This window comes from Gossypium hirsutum, chromosome A02 (assembly GCF_007990345.1).
Source record: "Gossypium hirsutum isolate 1008001.06 chromosome A02, Gossypium_hirsutum_v2.1, whole genome shotgun sequence".
In the NCBI taxonomy this organism is placed as follows: domain Eukaryota; kingdom Viridiplantae; phylum Streptophyta; class Magnoliopsida; order Malvales; family Malvaceae; genus Gossypium; species Gossypium hirsutum.
Window position 1 is genome coordinate 29,741,610 of NC_053425.1, and position 23,843 is coordinate 29,765,452.

A 23,843-nucleotide genomic window follows, 5' to 3' on the forward strand; every position below is an offset into this window, starting at 1 on the left:
GTGCATTGCTTATGACTTACTGAGTTATATACTCATTCGGTGTTTGCTTGTCACCTATTTTAGGTTTCTTGGACTCGTCTTTTTTGCGTGCTCAGACCGTCATCGAAGTCATCACACCAGCTAGCAAGTTTTGGTACTTTCTTCTTAGTCGGTCTAGGAGAACATTTCGGCATGGATAGGCTATTATGTTATGTTTGAACTTTGGTATGTAAACTTTCAGCCACGCGAAAATGGCATAAATGTTAATTTAGACTTTGGGTCCTATGATATTTAGTTATAAATCTTAGTAAATGGGTTTTATAATGTGGTCATGACTGATATTGGGCCAATTCGGTTTTGGTTGAATAATAGTTGAGGCCTATTCGATTTTTATGCCATATGTCATGGTTGATTATTTTTGGTGCTAAAATTCATGATATGGCAATAGTGTAGTAGGGAGATGTTTGACAATGATTAGCCTTTGGCATGGCTAGTCATGATCATAATTTGTGATATGTATGATGAATTATTAGTTAGATCAAGGAGAAATCACGAAATAGGCATAGTTACTTTAGTAACAGATGCTGGCAGCAGTAGTGATGTGAGATTGAAAACTCACTAAAAATAGTAGGAATGGAATTAAATAATGAATAAATTATGTAATCTAAGCTCGATGAGTCTATTTTCATATGGAAGAAACGAAATGACCATATGAGTTGTATGTTAGGAGATAATTAAACTCTTGTGAAACAGGACCAGAGCAATTTCTGGATCCCCTGTTCCGACTTTAGAAATTCACCATAAATTAATCAGAGATAATTAGAAGTCATTCCTTATATGTATAGATTCCCTTTTGAGTCTAGTCTCATTAGAAACAAACGGCATAAGTATTGAAGCTCTGTAAAGGGAGATATTTAAGTCGTAATGCACAAAGGTCAGAGTAGTCAAACCCAGGAACAGGGACGACTTTAACTAATAAACTGTACCAATTGGCCTGACCAAAAATTCTACAAAAATTCTACCATATAGATATATGAGCCTAGTTCCAGGAAAAATTTACAGAACTGGATTTCGAGTTTCAGAACTCAAGATATGATTTTTAAAATGACTAATATGCAGATTGGTAGCTTGTCTGGGAAATTTTTAATAAGTGGTTTGAAGTCTGTTAACACCTCGTGTTCGACTCCGGCGACGGTCTCGGGTTCGGGGTATTACAATTTGATTGGTATCAAAGCTATGGTTTAGTCGGTTCTAGGACTACCATAGCGCGTATGAGTCTAGCTATACATGCCTTAATGTTAGTGCTTAATAATGTGATGACTTCTGACGGCTAAAATTTTTGTTTTGATTAGCAAATGGAACCCGGGTCAGAGAGACCCTTAGCGGATGATGTTGAAAGTGTAGCGGCTACTCCTGCGCAAGGGACACCGCCTGTTGAACCTCAGTCATCTGCAAATAATCAAGATGAAGGGGCGAAACAAGCCTTCTTCACCATGATGAATGAGTGGGTCGCGCAATATGCCCGAACCAATCCGGCTGTCCAACAATTCTCGAATATAAATAATCCACCCCAAGAGCCCGTAATGCCATCAGTTACTGATCCTGTGAGGCTGAGTAAACCACTTGTGGACTTGATTAGGAAGCGCGGGGCCGAGGAGTTCAAGGCCATAGTCACTGATGATGCCGAAAGGGCCGAGTTCTGGCTTGATAACACCATTCGGGTGTTTGATGAACTATCATGCACACTCGATGAATGTCTAAAGTGTGCTATATCCTTGTTGCGAGACTCAGCCTACTATTGGTGGAGGACCTTGATTTCCATAGTCCCAAACGAACGAGTTACTTGGGATTTCTTTCGAACGGAATTTCGAAAGAAATATATTAGTCAATGGTTCATCGATCAAAAGCGTAAAGAATTCTTGGAACTTAAACAGGGCCTTATGATAGTATCTGAATACGAACATGAGATCGTAAGACTCAGTCGGTATGCCCGGGAGTGTGTGGCTGATGAGGTTGCTATGTGCAAGAGATTTGAAGAAGGATTGAATGAAGATTTAAAGCTACCAGTGGGTATTTTGGAGATAAAAGAATTCGTAACACTAGTTGAATGAGCCTGCAAGGCGGAAGAACTTGGAAAGGAGAAGAAGAAGGCTAAATTTGAAGCTAGAGACTATCGTAAAAGATCGACGGGTAAAGCTCCGTCCTCGGCTGTAAAGAAGTTCAGGGAGGACACTAATAAATCGAGGACGACTGCGGGAATTTCCATCAGAGCACGACCATCGACGGACTCCCGAGCTACTTCGGTAGCTAGTGTGGGCAATAATCGTCAAGAGAAACCTGAATGTCCCCAATGCGGAAGACGACACCTAGGTGAATGTTGGGGTAAGTCCACTAACAGGGCCTGTTACGGATGCGGTTCGAAGGACCACTTCATTAGAGATTGCACGGAGCTTGATGAGAAGAATAAGATGCAAGGTGAAAGACCTAGTGGAATGACAGCTAGAGGTAGACCACCGAGAATTTCAGGGGGTAGGGGTGGTAGTCAGTGAGGGGCCTCTGATACAGCTGTTCGAGCCGAGACCCGTACTCCTGCTAGAGCATATGCCATTCGCGCACGAGAGGAGGCATCCTCCCCTGACGTCATCACTGGTACTTTCACTCTCTTTGATACTAATGTGATTGCATTGATTGACCCTAGCTCTACTCATTCATATGTATGTGAAACCTTAGCATCCAGTAAGACTCTACCTGTTGAGTCTACTGAGTTCGTAATTCGAGTGTCAAACCCTTTGGGTCAATACGTACTTGTTGATAAAGTGTGTAAGAGATGCCCTCTAATAATCTGAGAATCCTGTTTTCTGGCCGATTTGATGCTTTTGCCGTTTGACAAATTTGATGTTATTCTTGGTATGGATTGGTTGACCGTACATGATGCAGTGGTGAACTGCAAAAGAAAAACCATCGATTTGAGGAGTGCAAATGATGAGGTAGTCCGAGTTGAGTCTACCGATTTGAAGGGGGTGCCAGCGATAATATCTTCAATGACCGCTCAGAGATATGTGAAAAAGGGGTGTGAAACATACCTTACATATGTATTTGATAGCAAAGAGACAGAAAGGAAACTTGAATCAGTACCAGTGGTTTGTGAGTATTCAGATGTTTTTCCTGAGGAGTTACCGGGGTTGCCACCGGTTCGAGAGGTGGAATTCGGCATCGAGATTGTACCTGGTACCATGCTAATCTCAATAGCCCCGTATCGTATGGCATTAACAGAATTAAAGGAATTGAAAGTTCAATTGCAAGAATTGATGGATAGAGGTTTCGCTCAACCGAGTTTTTCTCCATGGGGCGCACCCGTATTGTTTGTGAAAAAGAAGGATGGAACCATGAGATTGTGCATCTACTATCGTCAGTTGAATAAAGTGACCATAAAGAATAAATACCTGTTGCCACGTATTGATGATTTGTTTGATCAATTAAAGGGAGCCTCAGTATTTTCCAAGATAGATTTGAGATCTGGTTATTATCAGTTGAGGGTTCGAGACTCGGACATACCTAAAACTTCTTTTAGAACGAGGTACGGTCACTACGAATTTTTAGTGATGCCGTTTGGGCTCACTAATGCCCCTGCGGTATGTATGGATTTAATGAATCGAGTTTTCAGGCCATACTTGGATCGGTTTGTGGTTGTGTTTATTGATGATATTTTAGTTTATTCACGAGGTGAAGCTGAACATGCCGAGCATTTGAGACTAGTATTACAGATTTTACGAGACAAGTAGTTATACGCAAAATTCAGTAAATGTGAATTTTGGTTGAGAGAGGTTAGCTTTTTAGGACACGTGGTGTCCGCATCGGGTGTCAGAGTGGACCCGAACAAAATTTCGGCCATACTCGATTGGAAACCTCCAAGGAATGTTACTGAAGTTAGGAGTTTTTTGGGACTTGCCGGATACTACCGACGTTTTGTAAAGGGCTTTTCGATGATAGCTGCACCGTTGACAAAACTACTTCAAAAAGATGTTGAGTTCGAATAGTCAGAACACTGTCAGGAAAGTTTCGATCGACTAAAAACCTGTTTAACCGAGGCTCCAGTGCTAGTACAGTCAGAGTCTGGTAAGGAGTTTGTTATTTACAGTGATGCGTCCTTGCTTGGGCTAGGTTGTGTGTTGATGCAAGAAGGTCGAGTTGTGGCTTACGTGTCGAGACAATTAAAGCCACATGAGAGAAACTATCCGACCCATGACCTTGAATTAGCAGCCATAGTGTTCGCCTTGAAAATATGGCGACATTACTTGTTTGGAGAGAGGTGTCATATATATTCGGACCACAAGAGTCTTAAATATTTGATGACTCAAAGAGATCTAAATCTGCGACAAAGACGTTGGCTTGATTTGTTGAAAGACTATGAACTTGTCATTGATTACCACCCGGGGAAGGCTAACGTGGTGGCCGATGCTTTGAGTCGTAAAGCACTGTTTTCTTTGAGAGCGATGGATGCTCACCTATCCGTTTCGCCTGATGAGGTACTAGTAGTTGAATTAATGGCCAAACCATTATTGATTCATCAAATACTTGAATCCCAGAAAGTCGACGCTGAATTGGTCGCTAAACGAGCTGAATGTGCCTCGAATGAGGAATCGGAGTTTCGGATTGACAACAATGATTGCTTGACGTTCAAAGGTCGATTATGTGTTCCAAGAAATTCGGAACTTATTTCGATGATTTTGAATGAGGCTCATAGTGGCCGAATGTCTATCCACCCGGGTAGTACTAAAATGTACAACGATCTGAAACGTCAATTTTGGTGGCCGGGTATGAAACGAGACATTTCTGAATTTGTTTCAAGGTGTTTGATATGTCAACAAGTAAAAGCGGAACATCAAGTGCCATCGGGATTACTTCAGCCAATCATGATACCCGAATGGAATGGGATCGAGTGACAATGGACTTTGTATCTGGGTTACCTTTGACTCAGAGTAAGAAAGACTCGGTCTGGGTCATTGTTGATAGATTGACCAAGTCTGCTCATTTTATCCCTGTCCGTACGGATTTTTTGCTCGATAAATTGGCAGAATTATATGTCTCCCAAATAGTTCGGTTGCATGGGGTACCTATTTCTATCGTGTCGGATAGAGACCCAAGATTTACCTCGCGATTTTGGAAGTAATTACTAGAAGCATTGGGTACCAAGATGCACTTTAGCACCGCATTCCATCCTCAGACCGATGGCCAATCTGAACGAATAATTCAGATACTCGAGGATATGTTGAGATGTTGCGTCTTAGAGTTTTGTGGTTCATGGGAAAGATATTTGCCTTTGATTGAATTTGCTTATAATAATAGCTTTCAATCAAGCATTAAGATGGCACCTTACGAGGCTTTATACGGTCGCAAGTGCCGTACCCCATTATTTTGGACTGAATTTAGTGAAAGTAAAATCTTTGGGGTTGATTTGATTAAGGATGCTGAGCAGAAAGTTCGAGTAATTCGTGAAAGTTTGAAAGCCGCTTCGGATCGTCAAAAGTCGTATGCGGATTTAAGGAGAAAAGACATTGAATATCAGGTTGGGGACAAGGTATTTCTCAAAGTTTCACCCTGGAAGAAGGTGCTTAGATTTGGCCGTAAGGGCAAATTGAGTCCGAGGTTCATCGGTCCGTATGAAGTATCCGAACGAGTTGGGCCAGTCGCATACCGGTTAATTTTACCCCCTGAGCTTGAAAAGATTCACAACATTTTCCATGTCTCGATGCTTCAACGATATAGGTCCGACCCATCGCACGTAATCACTCCATCTGAGATCGAGATTCAGCCTAACTTGAGTTATGAAGAAGAACCGATTCGCATTTTGATGCGTGAAGTAAAAGAGTTGCGAAATAAAAAAATCCCATTAGTGAAGGTGTTGTGGCATAAACACGGGATTGAAAAAGCCACTTGGGAACTTGAGGAATCTATGAAGGATCGATATCCGAAATTGTTCACCGGTAAGATTTTCGGGGACGAAAATTTCTTATGTGGGGGAGAGTTGTGACAGCCCTAATGTGACCCTAGTCGGAAAGTGGTTTCGGGACCACAAAACCGAGTCATAAAAATAATTAATTGTTATATTCTATGCTTATCATGTGTGTACATGCATATGTGGAAGTTTCATTCCCTAATTTTTCCAATTGCATGAGGAATTATTAAATAGGGATCAATATAAGACATGGTGAAATATGATAGGCTAATTTTAAAGGGCTTATTAGTGCATGTCAACACAAGGGTAGACTTGCATGTCAAATTGCCCAATTCCCTTATAGTGGCCGGCTAAGATAGATTGATGATGGGCAATATATTTGTTTGAATTAGATATTATAATAAGAAATTGGGTTATTGGAGATAAAATAAATTAAAGAAAGGAATTAAAAAGGAAAAAGATGAATAAAATAAGGGAGGAAGAAGGAGTGTTCATCCTTTTCCTTGTTACAATTGCCGTGAGTAAAGAAAACAAAGGTGAAGGAAGGCTCATCTTTCATCTTCTTCATTTGCCGAAATTGAGAAAGGAAAGATTGAAAAAAAGAAACCAAGGCATTCGGCCATGGCTATTTCAATGGAAATGTATGCATTGTGATTTTTATTCTAATTGATATTGAGATTTAGTTGATATGGGTATAGTCTAGTTAACCCATGGCAAAATTCATGGATTCATTGTTGGGAGAAAAGAATGGAAGTTGCCGTATGTATGGGTATGTATGTACTTTGGAAAGGAGATTTTTGTGTCATTCAGTTCTTGTTGTTATGTGTGTATGTGCATGAGTATTCGGCCATGCTATAGAATTCATGTTGCAAAATGATTAATGCTTAATGTGATATATAATTGTACGTGTGAATGAACTTGAGAATATCTAAATTATTGGTTGGAGGTGCCGAATGTGGTCTTGGATGAGTTTTAAAGAATAAAAATTTAGGTGACTAGAGGTCAAGGACATTCGGTCAAAGGCTTGTGTGCTAGCAAAATTGGCCTAAATGTCGTTTTGATGTGTTGAATTGAGTAAGCTAGATGTTGGAACACATAAGGATTCGGCCTTCTAAAACAATAGAGATAAGTGTATGAAGGGCTAAGTTTAAGTAGTAAGGCCGAATAGGTTGTAGATAAGGCACTTGTGAGTTCTTGGCCAAGCAATTAACAAATTAAATTAGAGTTCTTGTGACGTATAATGTCAAGTCTAACTTGGTATATTCAGCCACCTAATTAAGTACATAGGTGGTGTTGAATTTAATCTTGCACATTCGACCATATGGGGTAAAAATGGGTCAAGTGTTCATGAGATGAAATTTTGTGATTTGATGAATTATAGGTGATAGTATAGATATACATATTCGGCCATCACTTGGGAGCTTATGTAATGTTGAGTTTAAAATTAGCAAGGTGATTGCCGAATGTCCAATTATGCATATGCATGTGTGATTAGATTATTGAAAGTATGGTAATTGCATAAGGTTATTAGCCGAATAGCTAAGAACATGAGGTAGCAAGATAAAAATTTTACCATGTCGTTCCGTATGTCATAAAATCATTAAAATGTGAATACCAATATATGTAGCAAAGCGGTTAAATGAGTTAATTTATTTGTTTAAGCTCAAGATCCTAAAGGAGAGGCGTCCAACAAGGGGAAATCGAAGGTCATCGAGTAGCCGACTTGGAATTATTTTACCCAACACAAGGTAAGTCATTAAGCATATAGTTGGTATTGATTTAAATAATCGTAATACCTATGCAATTGTGTTTAATGAGATGAAATGTATACAAATGTATATGTATGTAGAGATGAAATTGTCGAATGTAAAAAGGCAGTGAAGCGTATAGAGTGGTTGGTTTTCGGCACTAAGTGTGCGGGCAATAAGTGTTCACGGTTGTGAGATTGGCACTAAGTGTGCGGGCTTGAAATGCATGGCACTAAGTGTGCGAGTTTAAAGTACATGGCACTAAGTGTGCGTGGTTGATTATTAAGCACTATGTGTGCGAACCCACTATATATATATATTTTCTATCAATTATTTATATTAAGGGTGCGACCTTACCGAGTCGATTTCGGACAGCGGAAAGGGGTAAGTACCTTGAGTTCATGGCTAATAGGCGCTATGTTTATATTTGGAGTTGAGCTTGGTAAGTTTTGAACCTATGTGACAATTATAATTGAAGTCACGTGCATAAGGTTCATCGTGGAATAGGTGAAAGGTCATTTAGTTGTATGATTGTAACGAAAATAAAATGATGTATGAAAATGCCTCAAATATCCTATTGATTAGTATATGGAATGTGAATGTATGACTTGGTATGAGATTGAACCGAAAGGTCTAAGGAACTATGGTATAGTTCGGTTTGGATGGAGTAATTAGCCTCGTTCCATTTTGTTTCCTCTTGTGATAATGTTATTAATGGATGGTAGTGCATTGCTTATGACTTACTGAGTTATATACTCATTCGGTGTTTGCTTGTCACCTATTTTAGGTTTCTTGGACTCGTCTTTTTTGCGTGCTCAGACCGTCATCGAAGTCATCACACCAGCTAGCAAGTTTTGGTACTTTCTTCTTAGTCGGTCTAGGAGAACATTTCAGCGTGTATAGGCTATTATGTTGTGTTTGAACTTTGGTATGTAAACTTTCAGCCATGCGAAAATGGCATAAATGTTAATTTGGACTTTGGGTCCTATGACATTTAGTTATAAATCTTAGTAAATGGGTTTTATAATGTGGTCATGACTGATATTGGGCCAATTCGGTTTTGGTTGAATAATAGTTGAGGCCTATTAGATTTTTATGCCATATGTCATGGTTGATTATTTTTGGTGCTAAAATTCATGATATGGCAATAGTGTAGTAGGGAGATGTTTGACAATGATTAGCCTTTGGCATGGCTAGTCATGATCATAATTTGTGATATGTATGATGAATTATTAGTTAGATCAAGGAGAAATCACGAAATAGGCATAGTTGCTTTAGTAACAGATGCTGGCAGCAGCAGTGATGTGAGATTGAAAATCACTAAAAATAGTAGGAATGGAATTAAATAATGAATAAATTATGTAATCGAATCTCGATGAGTCTATTTTCGTATGGAAGAAACGAAATGACCATATGAGCTGTATGTTAGGAGATAATTAAACTCTTGTGAAACAGGACCAGAGCGATTTCTGGATCCCCTGTTCCGACTTTAGAAATTCACCATAAATTAATCAGAGATAATTAGAAGTCATGCCTTATATGTATAGATTCCCTTTTGAGTCTAGTCTCATTAGAAACAAACGGCATAAGTATTGAAGCTCTGTAAAGGGAGATATCTAAGTCGTAATGCACAATGGTCAGAGTAGTCGAACCCAGGAACAGGGACGACTTTAACTAATAAACTGTACCTATTGGCCTGACCAAAAATTATACAAAAATTCTACCATATAGATATAGGAGTCTAATTCCGGGGAAAATTTACGGAACTGGATTTAGAGTTTCAAAACTCAAGATATGATTTTTAAAGTGACTAGTACGCAGATTGGCAGCTTGTCTGGGAAATTTTTAATAAGTGGTTTGAAGTCTGTTAACACCTCGTGTTCGACTCCGGCAACGGTCTCGGGTTCGGGGTGTTACATAGTCTCTCTACAAGTAAGTGATCTTGATGGTTGAGAGTCTAGAGTTTTTCCCTGAAAGCATATGTGTTGTTAACTGAAAGTTTATGGAGAAATATGAGTTATGGTTGTGTAATAAATAACTTTTGTGAAGTAGTTTCCATGAAAACCCTAACTAGGGACCATTTTGCATAAGTTGAAAATTTGATGATAAATGTGAAAGGTAGTAAAAATTTTGGGTTTCTGTAAAAGTAAAAAGGGTTTGGCTAGGCTTAAGATATGAATAAATAAAAAGGGTTTGGCTAGCTTAAGATATGAATAAATTCGATAAAAATCAATTTTCGGGCCTAGGGGTAAAATGGTTATTTTGTAAAAGTCTAGAGGCAAAATGGTCAACTTGCCCAATTATGAAATTGTTGAGTACCTAGATCGATAAAATGATTAAACTTGTGACTTTTTATCCTTTTAGATTAAGAACTACAAAATCCAAACCTAGACCGGGAGAAGACCAAGCAAATAGACTAAAACCGACTAGTCGCCTACATTTTGTAACTCGAGGTAAGTTATGTGTAAATAATGCAACTATATTGTTATCATGTATGAATGAATGAATTTTTATAGCATAAATTATTTGATTGTGGAAATGACTAAGCATTATGAGAATTAAAGTAGTAGAAATCTCGGTTGAGCCTTAGGAATCTTCAGATATTCATCCCATGACACTTGGGTCATTTGTGTGCTAGTGTAAGACATGTCTAGGACATGCATCAGCCATAGTATGAGAGCCAGTGTAAGACATGCCTGGGACATGCATCAGCCCCGAGATATTTAAGCCAGTGTAAGATATGTCTGGGACATGAATCGGCATTGAGGCGAGAGCTAGTGTAAGACATGTCTGGGACATGGCGTCAGCTTGTTGTGTGTTAGTGTAAGACCTGTTTGGGACATGACATCAACACCAATAGATGAGAGCCAGCGTAACACCATGTTTGGGACATGGCGCCGGCATCTTAACCCTTGTTAGGGCTATTGAGTATCCGATAGTATTCCAAATGGTTCAACTAAAGGTTTATGATTTATATCAAAATGAAAAAAGTTATGATCATGTGATGAGTGGTACAGGTACCAAATTGAAATGTATGAGATATGGGCTCAATGTATGCAGTATGAGTTGTATTGGATGGTGATGAGTAAGTTGTATTTACGTCTATTTATGGTATTCATGAATAAGCTATGAAAGGTTATGAGCATATTGCTTTATGATAAGTAGTTGTTATTTATTTTCAAGCAACTTACTAAGCTTTATGCTTACTCCTTCTCTTTTCCATTTTCTTATAGTGCCGCCTAATTAGCTCGAGGATCATCGGATGTCAGAGGCATCGATCACACTATCAATCGAAGTACTTAGTATAGTTAGATCTTTTATTTTGATTATGGCATGTATAGGACTTTGACTTTTGATTTTTGTGCCATTGTTAATTAGCTAATATGTTGGCTTACTTTAGCTTTTGATTCATTTTGTATAAGGCCATGGAAAATGGCTAGTATTGAAAGTTATTATGTGAATGCAAGCTAGCATTTCATGAATGTGAAATTGTTGGTATGGTTGAATATATGTAATGTATATGGGTCTTAATTATGGTTGTTTGGTTGACAAATCATATTAAGTTAATCTTTGATGTGTTGGTGATGTTAGATTTTGGTTCAGGGTGGCAAAGGCTTGGTAGGTAGCCTTATATTGTCCACACGGGTAGACACACGGGTGTGTGTCTAGGCCGTGTGTGACACACAGTCAGCCCCATAGGTGTGTTGTCCGGCTGTGTGTCCTCGCATGTAAAATTTTCAAGCCAGTATGCATGGTAGTAAAGACACGGGCAGAGGCACGGTCGTGTGTGTCAACCTTATGGAGGACACGGCCTATGGCCACCGGCGTATGCCTTGGTCGTGTGCCCCAAATTGGGTGCTGATGTCAGAAACAGAATGTTATGGTTTTTAGACACGGGCATGTCATAGCCGTGTAAGGGACATGGGCCATAGACACTGGCGGGTGTCAGGCCATGTGAAAACCCCTGTAGGTTCAAATTTAGAATTTAATTCACACGGGAATGGGACATGGGCGTGTCCCTAGATGCTTAGGTCGTATGTGTCACACGGGCCATCAGCATGGCCATGTTATAATGACCACATGGGCGTGTTGTCCTTCAACACGAGCGTGTGCCCTGTTTCAAGAGTTATTTTTATTTGTCAGTTTAAGGACCCGAGTTGGTTCCAAGTGGTTTCCAATGGATGATTGGGTTCTCGTAAGCCCATGTTAAAGAAGTTTAGACATAATTCGAAAAAGTTTTAAATTTTGATCAAGTCTTAGTGACTCGGAAACGATTGTATGCATGTGATTAAATATGGTAAAGCCTCGTGCCCAGTCCCGGCCTTGGACTCGGGTGAGGGGTGTTACATACATTAATTTTAAAACTGAAACCACCCAGAAATTTAAAAAATTAGGAAATTTTCCTAATGACCACTCCCACATTTCCCTTACTTTACCATTTAATCTTTTCCCTCCAAAATTTCAACTTTTAAGGTTTATTTTCCATATAAATACTCTAAATTTTCCATTGTTTTACAATTAAATCCTATTTAATTAATATTTAAATTTTACTCAAATTACCCCAATAAAAATTATTTTAAAATTCTTTTTCAACCGAAATTGATTATTTTCACTAATAATTATTTAAAATCTTTAAAATTAATTTTTTAATTTTTTTTTAAATTTTCTAGATTATTGTTTAATCGATTTTAGATGAAATTAACTTCCTAAATTAAATTAAAAATTACTAGAAACCTTATAAATTCTTAGTTTCACACTCAAAACCCGAAAAATATACTCGAAACTACCAGACTAACATGGTTATTTATTCTATAATAACAACTTAAAAGTGGTTTAATTACTATTTAAGGCCTAGACATAAATACCACATAGATTCCTCTCTAGTTGTTCTTTCATTTCATGCTTCATCAGCAATTTAGTTCCTATACTATTTAAACACTTTTCTAATAATTTATTTTATAATATACTTAATAATTTTATTTTCCAACATTAATTTAGAAATTTTCAATTTAAGAGATTCGGTTTTCGAATGAATTTTTTGATTCAATTTTTAATACTTTTGTATGATGTCACATTTAATTTATAAAAGTTCATACTAAACAATATTCGTACTCAAAATTATATTTTTTTCAATCACTGATATGACTCGATTTCTAACTTCAAAATTTTAGGGCTGTGAAGTAATCAAAGTTACGAATGCTCGCGATAAAGTTTGAAACACTGAATATGCAGGAAAGTGAAACAATTGATAAATTTTATGCTATTAAAGATGAGTACTAAAATTCAAAGGTCATAAAGGTTTTCTTCTTTTAAGAAATTATCATGGTTATTTATTCTATAATAACTATATTTTTTCTTGAAATTAAATCCTTGACTCGATTACGCTTGTGATATTAAGATATTGATATATTAAGGGTGCGTTTGGTTCGCTGTATTGGATTAGAGGTGTATTGGGATTAGAGGTGTATTGGATTAGAGGTGTAATAGCTAATCCACTGTTTGGTTGAATGTAATGGAATAGAGGCGTAATAGTAATCTTGTGTTTGGTTGAATGGAATAGAGGTGTAATAGCATAATGGAAAAAACTAAAATGACTAGAATACCCTTAGCATAAATTTGTTTTGGTAAATGATTATTGTTATTGTTATTTAAATTTTAATAATATTATTATTATTAATAATAAATAATTTAATCATATTTAAACATAATTATTATTAAATATATTTTAATTAAAATTTATAATTTAATAAAATTCTTAATAATCAATATTCTTATATGAATTTACTCAAATCATAATATATGATACTATAAAATATAAATTAACATAATTATTATTAAATATATTATAATTAAAATATATAATTTAATAAAATTCTTAATAATTAATATTCTTATATGAATTTACTCAAATCATAATATATGATACTATAAAAGATAATTTGAAATAATTAATATTAAATATATTTTAATTAAAATATATGATTTAATAAAATTTAAAATAATTATAACTAATAAATTATCTTATATGAATTTGTATAATTTAAAATAATTATTATTACATATAATTTAATAATAATATATAATTTCATAAAATTCTTGATAATAAATTTTCTTATATGAATTTATACAATTTAAAATAATTAATATTAAATATAATTTAATAATGATATATAATTTCATAAAATTCTTAATAATAAAATGTTCTTATATGAATTTACTAAAATCAAAATATAACTTGAGAATTATAATCTGCATAAACACTCAATCCGAGTTCCAAACATACGTGCCAAGGAAGACGATTATTAAACGTGTCATTGTATTATTTTGGCTTGTTTCATGTTTAAGTTGATAAGAGAATTCTTGGACCGCCAAGATTTACATAAATTAAGTAAAATTTAGTTTCAACTGTATCGGTTCAAAACAAGTAAGATTTGCCAGTCCATGCTTTGCTGGCTTTTAAGTTTAAAACAGATGGCATATAGCTGACAATTTTCATCGAGGAAAACAAGTAGTCTGTTCTACCCAAAATATCTCAAGAGTTTTAAACAAAAGGTAGTTAGTTAGATGTAAACACGCCTTTTCTGAAACCTACAAATGTCAATGGCTAGTTCTTAATTACAAGCAGATCATCCTCCTTGCATATGGGCACCTAGTTCACCAAACTGATCATCAGCTTCCACAGTATCCTCAGACAGGCGAACTGCATCCAGCTTCTGTTTCAAGATTTCTATAGCATTAAGAACCAACTGAGAAGCTTTGATCGCACCAGTGGATTCAACTGTAAAGATGAAACTGTCTTCTTTGGCATATATCTCCACAAGACCTGGCTTGCCCATAGCTTCAGCTTTCTTTAGCACCTCATCGTCACAGGTATACGCCTCTGGATCAACCACCACAACCTGTTTTCAAGATAAAAATAGAATTCATAGTTAGCAGCGCCAACAGCAGCAGCAGTGAAATAGCATAACCTCCAATTTTTGGCTCACAATATAGGGACTGAACGAATGCACTCAACATACATGAAACATATGATGCAGGTAGATTAAGGAGTGGAAGTTGTACGTGAGGAGGGACGAGTGGTGGCTCCTTAGCGAAATCTCTCGTATTCAATGAAAACAAATAGTTGGAAATCCTAAAACTACGAATACCATACCAAGATAAAGACAATAAATTTACCTGCAAGTCCAAAATGTTGTTAGCATTGCCTGTGCCGTCTTGAGCCCATGGCAAGTCAGGGGCATACCTCCATTGTCCATCGACAATGAACCTATACTGGTAAACACCTGATGGTAACACTTTCATAATAGTGAAGTCTTTTCCACATCTCTGCAAAGAGATTCTGATTAAGATAGCAAACACGTGTTAAATGTCGCAGTTCATAAAGAGCTAACTATTTTTCTTTCGATATAAAAAAAACATAGGGAAGTATTCTTATATCGAGAACCTTGTCTTCCAATTATCCCATGCAACGTGTATGGGGTTAGGCTTAAATTTAACACAGACATGGAAGACATAAAAAAAAAATTAAGAACTGCCTAAACTGCCCATAAAGGCTGCATTGAAGACAACCTATAGATTAGGTTAATTTTATCCATAATGCACCACAAGTTTTAAAGCTATAGCAGGAAAATTAACACGTCATGCATCAATGAATACCATTTTCTGCCATAGATAGCATAGACAGTAGCATTCTCGATCAGGTGACCAAATTTTACGGCCATTTACATTAAACCCATACAATTTCCACATAATAAGTTTCCTCTCTACCCGAGGCCCTTTGTATACACATAAATTCTTGCAAAAGTTAAATGAAACAAGCATTATAACTAACCAATAAACAAAGGGATCACACTAAGACTTTCCACCAAAATTGCAACACGAAAAAAAAACATGAATTTATCAAAGGAATTAAATACAAACTAGGCTTGAATCCCTAATACATAATAGTCTCCAATTTTCATTTGTGACTTTCCAATTTCATTGAATCTTGAAGAAACATAAAAAGCCAAAACTCAAGATTTAAACTATGTATTCTTAAAAATGAAAACTCTATATACAAAATAGTTTCTAAACTATAATTTTTTGCAAATTGTGCGAACTTTAATTTCATTGAATCAGGCACCAACCACTAAGTTAAATACTCGAGTTTATGCGAAAATTACAGATCAAAAACAAACTCCTGCTACAATGTAAGAGCTTTGATTAATTATTTACATAAAAATCTTGAAACCTCTAAGTTAAATACTCAAGTTTAAGCGAAAATGATGAATCAAAATCAAACTCATTCTACAATGTAAGAGCTTTGATTCCTTGTTTACATGAAAATCTTGAAACCTCTAAGTTAAATATTCAAGTTTAAGCGAAAATGATGAATCAAAATCAAACTCATTCTACAATGTAAGAGCTTTGATTCATTATTTACATGAAAATTTTTAAACCTCTAAGTTTAATACTCAAGTTTAAGCGAAAATGATGAATCAAAATCAAACTCATTCTACAATGTAAGAGCTTTGATTCATTACTTACAAGAAAATCTTGAAGCCTCTAAATTTACAACACATTGATCCATTTATAAGTTCTCTTTTTTCTTTACATTGTTTTAAATAAAAACTCACAATATTTATTGAAAATTTACAGATACTTCGCATTAATTGGGAAAAACAGTTTTGCTAGTAGCTATGAACCAATAAACAAATGAACTACTAATTAAAAATTCACTTTCATAATCATTCTTTTATCTTGATATTATGCGTTCGAAACTAGATTCCCATGCAAGAAAATCAAATCATATTCCATGAAATCAAAATCCCAAGCAGAAAAATGTAAGAAAATAAAAGTAATTGAGTACCTGAGGAGTAAACATGAGAGGAGAATGTGTTGATGTGGGACTGTGTGGAGGTGAGTGACCCATAGGTGCCGCCATAGCTTCAAGAGCACTGTTAGCCCTTGTTTCTTCTTCTTCAATCCCTGATGGGCTATTATTCCCATCTTCTCTTCCATTCACATTCCCCATTTTTTTTTAATTATTAGTATTAAACTATTAATTATTGTTTCTTTATTGATGATCAATTTATCACTTCTAAAAAAATTTATATAAACTAAGCAGAGAAAAAAAACCCAAATTCCCACCACTCACGGAATCTCAAAATTGATTCATGATTCCCCCATTATAATAGATACCCATACCCATCTTTCAAAAACAAAAACCCAGATGTAGAATTGGGAGAATTTTGTAAAAAATTTGAAAAGAAGAAGAAGAAGAAGAAATTGAGCGATGAGTTAGGAGGGGTGATGAAGTAGTGGGGATCTGGAATGGGGGATGAATGGATGATGGTCACGTCATCATTTGACAAAGTCTTTTGTTTCTCAGTTTTGGTTTGGTTTTTTATTTGGTTTTTTCGGGGGTTGAGATTAGGGCAATAACATGAGCCCTTTTTTCACCCTGTTCTGTCTCTGATTTCTATCGCCCAAAGGTAGAAGGAAAACAGAACGTGGATTTTGGGTAAAACAGAAGCATGAATCGGGAGGGTTAAACAGGGAATCAAAATTGAAGCAGCACCTAATCTGAGCTCAAGGAAGGGATTAGAAAACGGTAGATTTTGGGGATTAGATTAGTAGTATATTAGACCTGTAATAGCAATACACTGAACCAAACAAAGTATTAGGGAGGGATTAAGTGGGACCCACCGATTAGGGGTGTATTGGCATACCAAACATGGTGTAAAGGTCCATTTGTTTGCTTGTATTTGATTTTCCTGAAAACATTTTCATCATTTTCCACCGTTTGTTTGGTGGAAAATAAACTTCCATTGTAAGAGTTTTTCCAAAACATAGGAAAATAAGCCTTCTTTTGGGGAAAATGTCTTACACTTTTTTTTTTTTTAAGACATTTTCTAAAACATAGGAAAATTTTTCTCCCCTTTCCTCTTCCCTTTACCCTTCCCTTTGCCCTTTCCCTTGGGTTGCAAAAGAGAAAAATTTTCTAATAGAAATTGAAGGAAGAGTCTGGAAAAGGCAATGCTAAGCATATGTAGCAAGAAAGATTCTCTTTTTTTTTAATCTTTCATTGAATTTGTTTTTGTTGATTCATAAAGTGAAAATTGCAGACAAAAACCATAACCGATGGACAGTGGAAGATGGAGGAGAGGGGCAGTGTCTCACGGAATGCTGCTGTTGTTAGCTCTTCACGCTGTAAACGAATATTACCGGCTGCCGTGAAAGCCGCTAGTCACCACCGTCTTCTTGCCGCCAACACTCTAATTTATCTCAGGCCTTTGTTCCTAGATTTTCTCCTCCCTTTTGTTGATGAGGTTTGGTTCAATCCTCATCTTTTTCTCAAGGTAGGCTTAATCTTTTTCTTTTTCTTTTTCGTTTCTGTTGTTAATTATTTTTTATTTCATCCTATCAATTAGGCATTACAGTGCATGATTTCTTAACGCCTAAGGAAAAATCAATAATCTAGTAAGAAATATTATGAATTTGGAGAAACATATAAAGATTTAGGAAATCATTGAGAGAAACCGTGGATTGATCAATCAGAAATATGAAAATTCTGAAAATTATAGGAAATTATTTACCTAATTTACAAATTATGATCAATTCTCAAGTATATCGATGCTCAGTAAATTAGTTTTCTTCCTTGTGAAATTGTGTGCTGCAACATTGATATAGTATCAACTAGATCGAATTATTTGAAAAGGAAAAAAAGAATTAAGGCATTAATGCAAATCAAATGATTTTGACAATAAAATCCATTATCTTTGTAGACATTAAGAGAGTTCACTGAAGGTCAATCCCGAAAATGGTAAGAAAAGAAAAAAAACATAATAGAAGAAACCCTTTGAAAGCATAGCCATTGAGAGGGTTCTTTGAATGTTAGTGAGCCTTGTTACTTTTAAAAATGGTTTCAGATTTATAATTAATCCCTTGGCATAGAATGGTTTGAATCTACTTCATAAGTATCCTTTCTTTCTTGTGTTTTGCCAATTGTTCAAAGCTGATGCCTCGTTTTATTTTTGAAATCCATAGTTTTGCTTGTTCATCTACTGATTTTGGATTCTCATCGTTAAATTCAAAAAAAAAAAAAGAAATAGAAAAAAAGAGAGAAAGGGTAAAATGAAAATGGCGTCAGCTCAGGCCTTACCTTCTTCACGGAAACAAAAGCATCTAGAAGCTGGGAAGCATCGGGTACATCTTTTTGTTCTTAATTTTTTCCCTTTATCGGTTGATTTGATGGTTTCTTTCTGTTTTGAAATATGATTTTTGATCTGGTAAATGGTTTGGTTACTATATAATCAGCTATTTTGGATATCAATTTCGGAATAGGACTAGAATTGGCTGTCTATTTTGGTATTTTTATATATGATCTGTAGTATATTTGCATTGTCTTGCAATTCTTTGGTAGATCATATTTGGAATTGATGGTATATGGAATCAATTATTTTGTTAGATTACACCTTTTGGGAATTTCAATGCTTTTATGCCTTAAATCTTTGCAACTGCCTAAGGTGTCGCTATTGGAGCTAAAAATATGACCAATGTTTCTTGGTTTTTCTTCTTAAATTGGATTTGAGAGTTCACTTTTGTCATTACGTGCTTTTGTTTGTATTCAAGTTGGAAAAGATGAAGAAGCTTCTCTGCATTTGACACTCTAATAATAGTGATTTCAAATGAAGAGTATATTTAAGTTGCATAACGATAGCATTGCAGTTTAAGGTTGTCTATATGCGTTTGTGCCTGAGTGAAGTGTCTTATTTCTACTTCTATTTTGTGATGTGTTGAATCTGTTCTGGTTGCTTAGAACTCTTCTTCTGATTTTTTTCAATAGTCATTCATGTTATACTAACTAGGGCTGGTAAACAAAAAGAACTCCCATTCTAGATTTCTATGTTTTGTTTTTGAATGCTATGCGTTTTACATACTTTGAAAAGTTAATATCCTCCTAAACCATCCATTTGGTTGATTGGATTTTGTATAATTTTTACTTTGGATTTATGCTTATGATAAAATTTTTCAGTTAGATTTTATTACATAAATGGGTTTTTGCAAATGAACAAATAATTATTTAGAGTATGTTTACCAAGTACTGTTACAATTGATCCCTCCTTTCTTGCAGCTGGAGGAATTCTATAAGAAAAATGCAGCCGAGAAAGCCAAGAAGGCAGCATCTACCTCCCAAACCAATGTTTCTGATGTTAGCTTAAATGAAAAACAGCAATTAGAATATCTTTTTGTTAACTTAAATGAAAAACACTGCTCAATCTACCTCTCAAAGCTGATTGTTGCTAATGAGAATATCTTGGAGAAGAAGCATGATTTTTACTCTACCAAATAGAATGAGGATTTTGTTGCTTTGGAGCAAGTAGTCACATTTTCTATTCTTGGGGTGCCACTATGTCCACATTTCTAATAATTATTGTGTTTTATGGTTCATCCTTTGGGCAATTTATACTGCTTGTAATAACAATTTCCTTACTAACACAAATAAACATTTTTTGAAGTGTACTTTTTGATGTCTTAGAAATATGCCATTATAAGTATCCATCGTTATATTTAATTCATCTGGTGCAATTTGACATTCCATAATATATGCAATTTATTACTAGTCTATGTTGTCTTATCCATAAGAACCATGATATAATGGATGAGTATATTTGGATCCTTAGATCTGCGTCTTGTGTTTACCCATCTTGTCTTTTGGTGTGCATGAGCTGGATCCACACTTTGTTTGGTTTGGATATAAGAGGAAAGGATAAGGAGACTCTTTTTTGTGCGTTTCAAGCCTAATGTCATGTTGGTTTCTTAAGATAAGCTAATATTGATGGTCGCTCAAACAATTTAAAATATAAATTTATTAATATATATATATTTATTAATATATGTAAAAACAAATTTTTCGAAAAATATTTTCAGGAAATCTGCGAAACAATAGAAAATATTTTACACAGATTCATCCAAACACTAGAAAAGTAAATCATTTTCCGGAAAACATTTTATTGGCAAACAAACGGAGCCTAAGATATCAATAGCATTCATGCAATCTAATGGGAAAAAGGGATTATAAAACGACCATTGATATAGAATATAATATTTTAAAATATAAATTTTAAATAATGGTTAATTATTTTTTAAAATTTTTATATAAATTTATTATTTATTTTTATATTTTTATAATTATTTTCTATAAATATTTAAAATATTTTAATTTATCATTTTAATGGAACGGCCATTTATATATATTACTTTCCATTTATTTATATATATTACTTAATTTTAACATGAATAATCCCTATATTTAATAAATTTAAATAAAATAAATTTTAAAATGTTAAGGAAAATGTGAAAGGTTGAAATAAATTTTAAAAATAAAATAAAAATATACAAAATATCATAAAGATAAATATTATTACCATAATAATAATAATGATATAGAATATTATTTATCTTAATATTTAAATTCATTATCATTATATTTTTAAAAAAAATAAATTATCATTTAATTAATTTAATTTTTGTTTAATATTTTAATTATTTCACTAAAATTGAAATTATTATAAAATATGTATTATTTAACTTAAATTTAAGATAATTCGATATACAAGCCTTTAATCTTTTTAAATTCTAAAAAATATTTTATATAAATGTCCACAACTATTGTATAAAATCATTTTAAACAATAGTATTTTAATTTATTCAGTTTTAACATATCTTTTTTTATATTCTTATTTTCAATTTTTTTTTGTAAAGCTTAATTGTTAATCTTGTATATTAGGAACCAAATTGAATAAATACAAAACTTTCATGAAATGTTGGTAGGGATATAAAATAAAATGTGCCTAATGAGTTTTGGTGAAATCGGATTCTAATTCGAGGCCTTAAATTAAAAAGTTATGTTTGTCCTGATTTTAGAAACTAAATTGAATAAATTGAAAAATCTTTGTATATTGGTATTTGATTCTGAATTGGTTGGAAATTTATTGTAAAATATTTTTTGTGGTTATTCGTAGCTAATCATGACACCGAACTGTCAAGAGGGAAAGGAAAAGCGAAAATCGTCAACGAGTGACGCACAAAACCTCAGTTTGTACTTTTTTTATTTGTGATGGAAATATTTGATTTTATACGCTTGCTTATTGACTATTGAATCATTAAGGTGAGTCTATTATGTTAATATGAAATGTTTTGATTGAATTCGATAGGGAACATCGAAATTATAGGACTAAAATGAATAAAATGAAAAATAGCATGAAATAATTGAATTATGTTATGGGGAATGATAAATGGATAAAAATATGTTGTATGGTAAGTATTATATGCTATTTGATGATGAATCGGATTATAGTTGTGATTATGAGTTAGTAATGATATATGTACTAAATCGCAAAGCAAAATGTGATAAATGATTGTTATGCGATAAAACAATGTACAGGGTACGAAAATGCATATATGATCAAATACAGAGCATGAATATACGAGTAAGATGATTACAGGTGTAACACCCTAATCCCGAATACGGAGTACTCGAATACTAAGGCACTACATCAGGTCACCGGAGTAACCCAACAAAATTTTCAAATAATTTTAAAACATTGAAATACATTATATATAAGAGAAAATACCATACATAGTTATACTAAAATTAGTTATACAAAATATGTGGAGCTCCAGTATCATCGTATATCAAAATAGTCAAAAAAATGATAAACGAGTTACAGACCTACAAAAAAATACAAGTAAGGCCTTAGGAATACAATGCCCACTAATAGATAAGGTACCGCACTCTGAATACTAATGCTAGGAGTCTCTCGTTGATGATGTTCCTTAGACACGAACAAAAGTCCACAAATCTGAACATTAGGACAATTCGAAGTCTGAGCTTTACAGGGTCAGTGGTACACAACAAATCTACCATACTTCAAGCAATTCATAAATATAAGCATGCAAATCAAATGTATACATAGAAACATGACATGAGTATCAAATAATTAAGTCACGAGTCATTAAATCTATAAAACCAAATCGCTTACATATCAAACTTTTCAAACTTGTTAGATTGCACATACTGATCAAATAATCAAGTATCCGGATAATCCTGCGCCACTCACGGCTGTTAGTCAAATAATCTCGGGTGTTCGTAAGGTTATCTTGAGCGCCACTCATGGCCGGTAGTTAGGTTAGAGCTCGAAAGCTGAGCACAAACAAAACTTCAAACATATAATCACAAAAACACAACCATGACATTTGAGTCTCATACTCATTTCAACTTGCTAATCATTCCAACTAAAATATTAACTAATGAGATGTGATTGTCTGCTACCTTGACATTTTGACCTTTTCTCATTCAAAAATTAATAACTCTTAATATATAATTCTGAATCAAGCACCGTTTGTTTTTTTAAAAAAAAAAACTAGACTTCTGTACGATCATAGAGATGTAAGGCTCACTTCTTATTTTATCTTGTGAAATTTTTGGTGATTTTTCAAAGTCACTGCTAAATCTATTTTATAAAAATTCTGCTGCCAGATTTTTATGACCTTTCAACACTCAAAAACTCATATCTTTTAAAATACAAATCAAAATCAAGCTCTGTTTGTTTTAAACAAAACTAGATTGGCTCATGGTTACAACAATGTGTAGATCGTTTTTTATTTACAGAATTTATGGAAAATTTTTAAACTTATTGTTCATGTAATAATTTGTTTCTAGTAGATTTCACAACTAAGTTTTTAGCTTCATTTTAAATCATCCAAACATGATTTCCACCCAAAGACATATAACATGCACGCATTATCACACAAGCATCATATTTATGACTTATCAAGAAGGATAGGAGAGTTAGAGGGTACCGCCTTGATCGAAGAACACTAACAAAATTTCTTGTCTAGCTCTCCACCACTTTGCCTTTACTCTTAGCTTTAGAAGATTCACCACCTTCTTTAACTAATAACCATGTAACACACAAGATTTCTCAAAAAAAAAAAAGAGTTTATAGGATGTAAAAATACATACTTTAAATAAATAAATAAATAAAATATGAGAAGATGGGTAGAGACTTCCTCAAACTCAAACCCTTCTAGACACCCAAAAACCTCCACCTTCATCCTTGATGAACATAGATATTTTTTCTTCCATGTAACTTAAAAAAAAACTAGGTCAAGAC

General features: G+C 34.4%; 2 protein-coding genes across 3 annotated transcripts; one reads left to right on the plus strand and one right to left on the minus strand.

Annotated features, from left to right (window-relative positions):
• Window positions 1-14,309: 14,309 nt before the first annotated feature.
• Window positions 14,310-16,696, minus strand: LOC121211176 (SNF1-related protein kinase regulatory subunit beta-2-like). The gene is made up of 3 exons (XM_041083632.1): window positions 16,532-16,696; window positions 14,860-15,009; window positions 14,310-14,582 (listed from the first exon to the last, which is right to left on the minus strand). Exons 1-3 carry the CDS (start codon window positions 16,694-16,696, stop codon window positions 14,310-14,312), a joined length of 588 nt encoding a protein of 195 aa, XP_040939566.1.
• A 734-nt stretch (window positions 16,697-17,430) lies between these two features.
• On the plus strand, window positions 17,431-20,239 carry LOC107951970 (uncharacterized). 2 transcript variants are annotated; one of them, XM_041083072.1, is made up of 4 exons: window positions 17,431-17,697; window positions 17,790-18,023; window positions 18,771-18,870; window positions 19,799-20,239. In XM_041083072.1, the coding sequence occupies exons 2-4, from the start codon at window positions 17,989-17,991 to the stop codon at window positions 20,015-20,017; spliced, it is 354 nt and encodes a 117-aa protein (XP_040939006.1). In that variant the 5' UTR covers window positions 17,431-17,697; window positions 17,790-17,988; the 3' UTR covers window positions 20,018-20,239. The 2 variants fall into 2 exon arrangements, 1 of the variants encoding a protein (XP_040939006.1); XR_005906308.1 differs by having other exon boundaries at window positions 17,435-18,023; window positions 18,712-18,870.
• The last annotated feature ends 3,604 nt before the right edge of the window (window positions 20,240-23,843 follow it).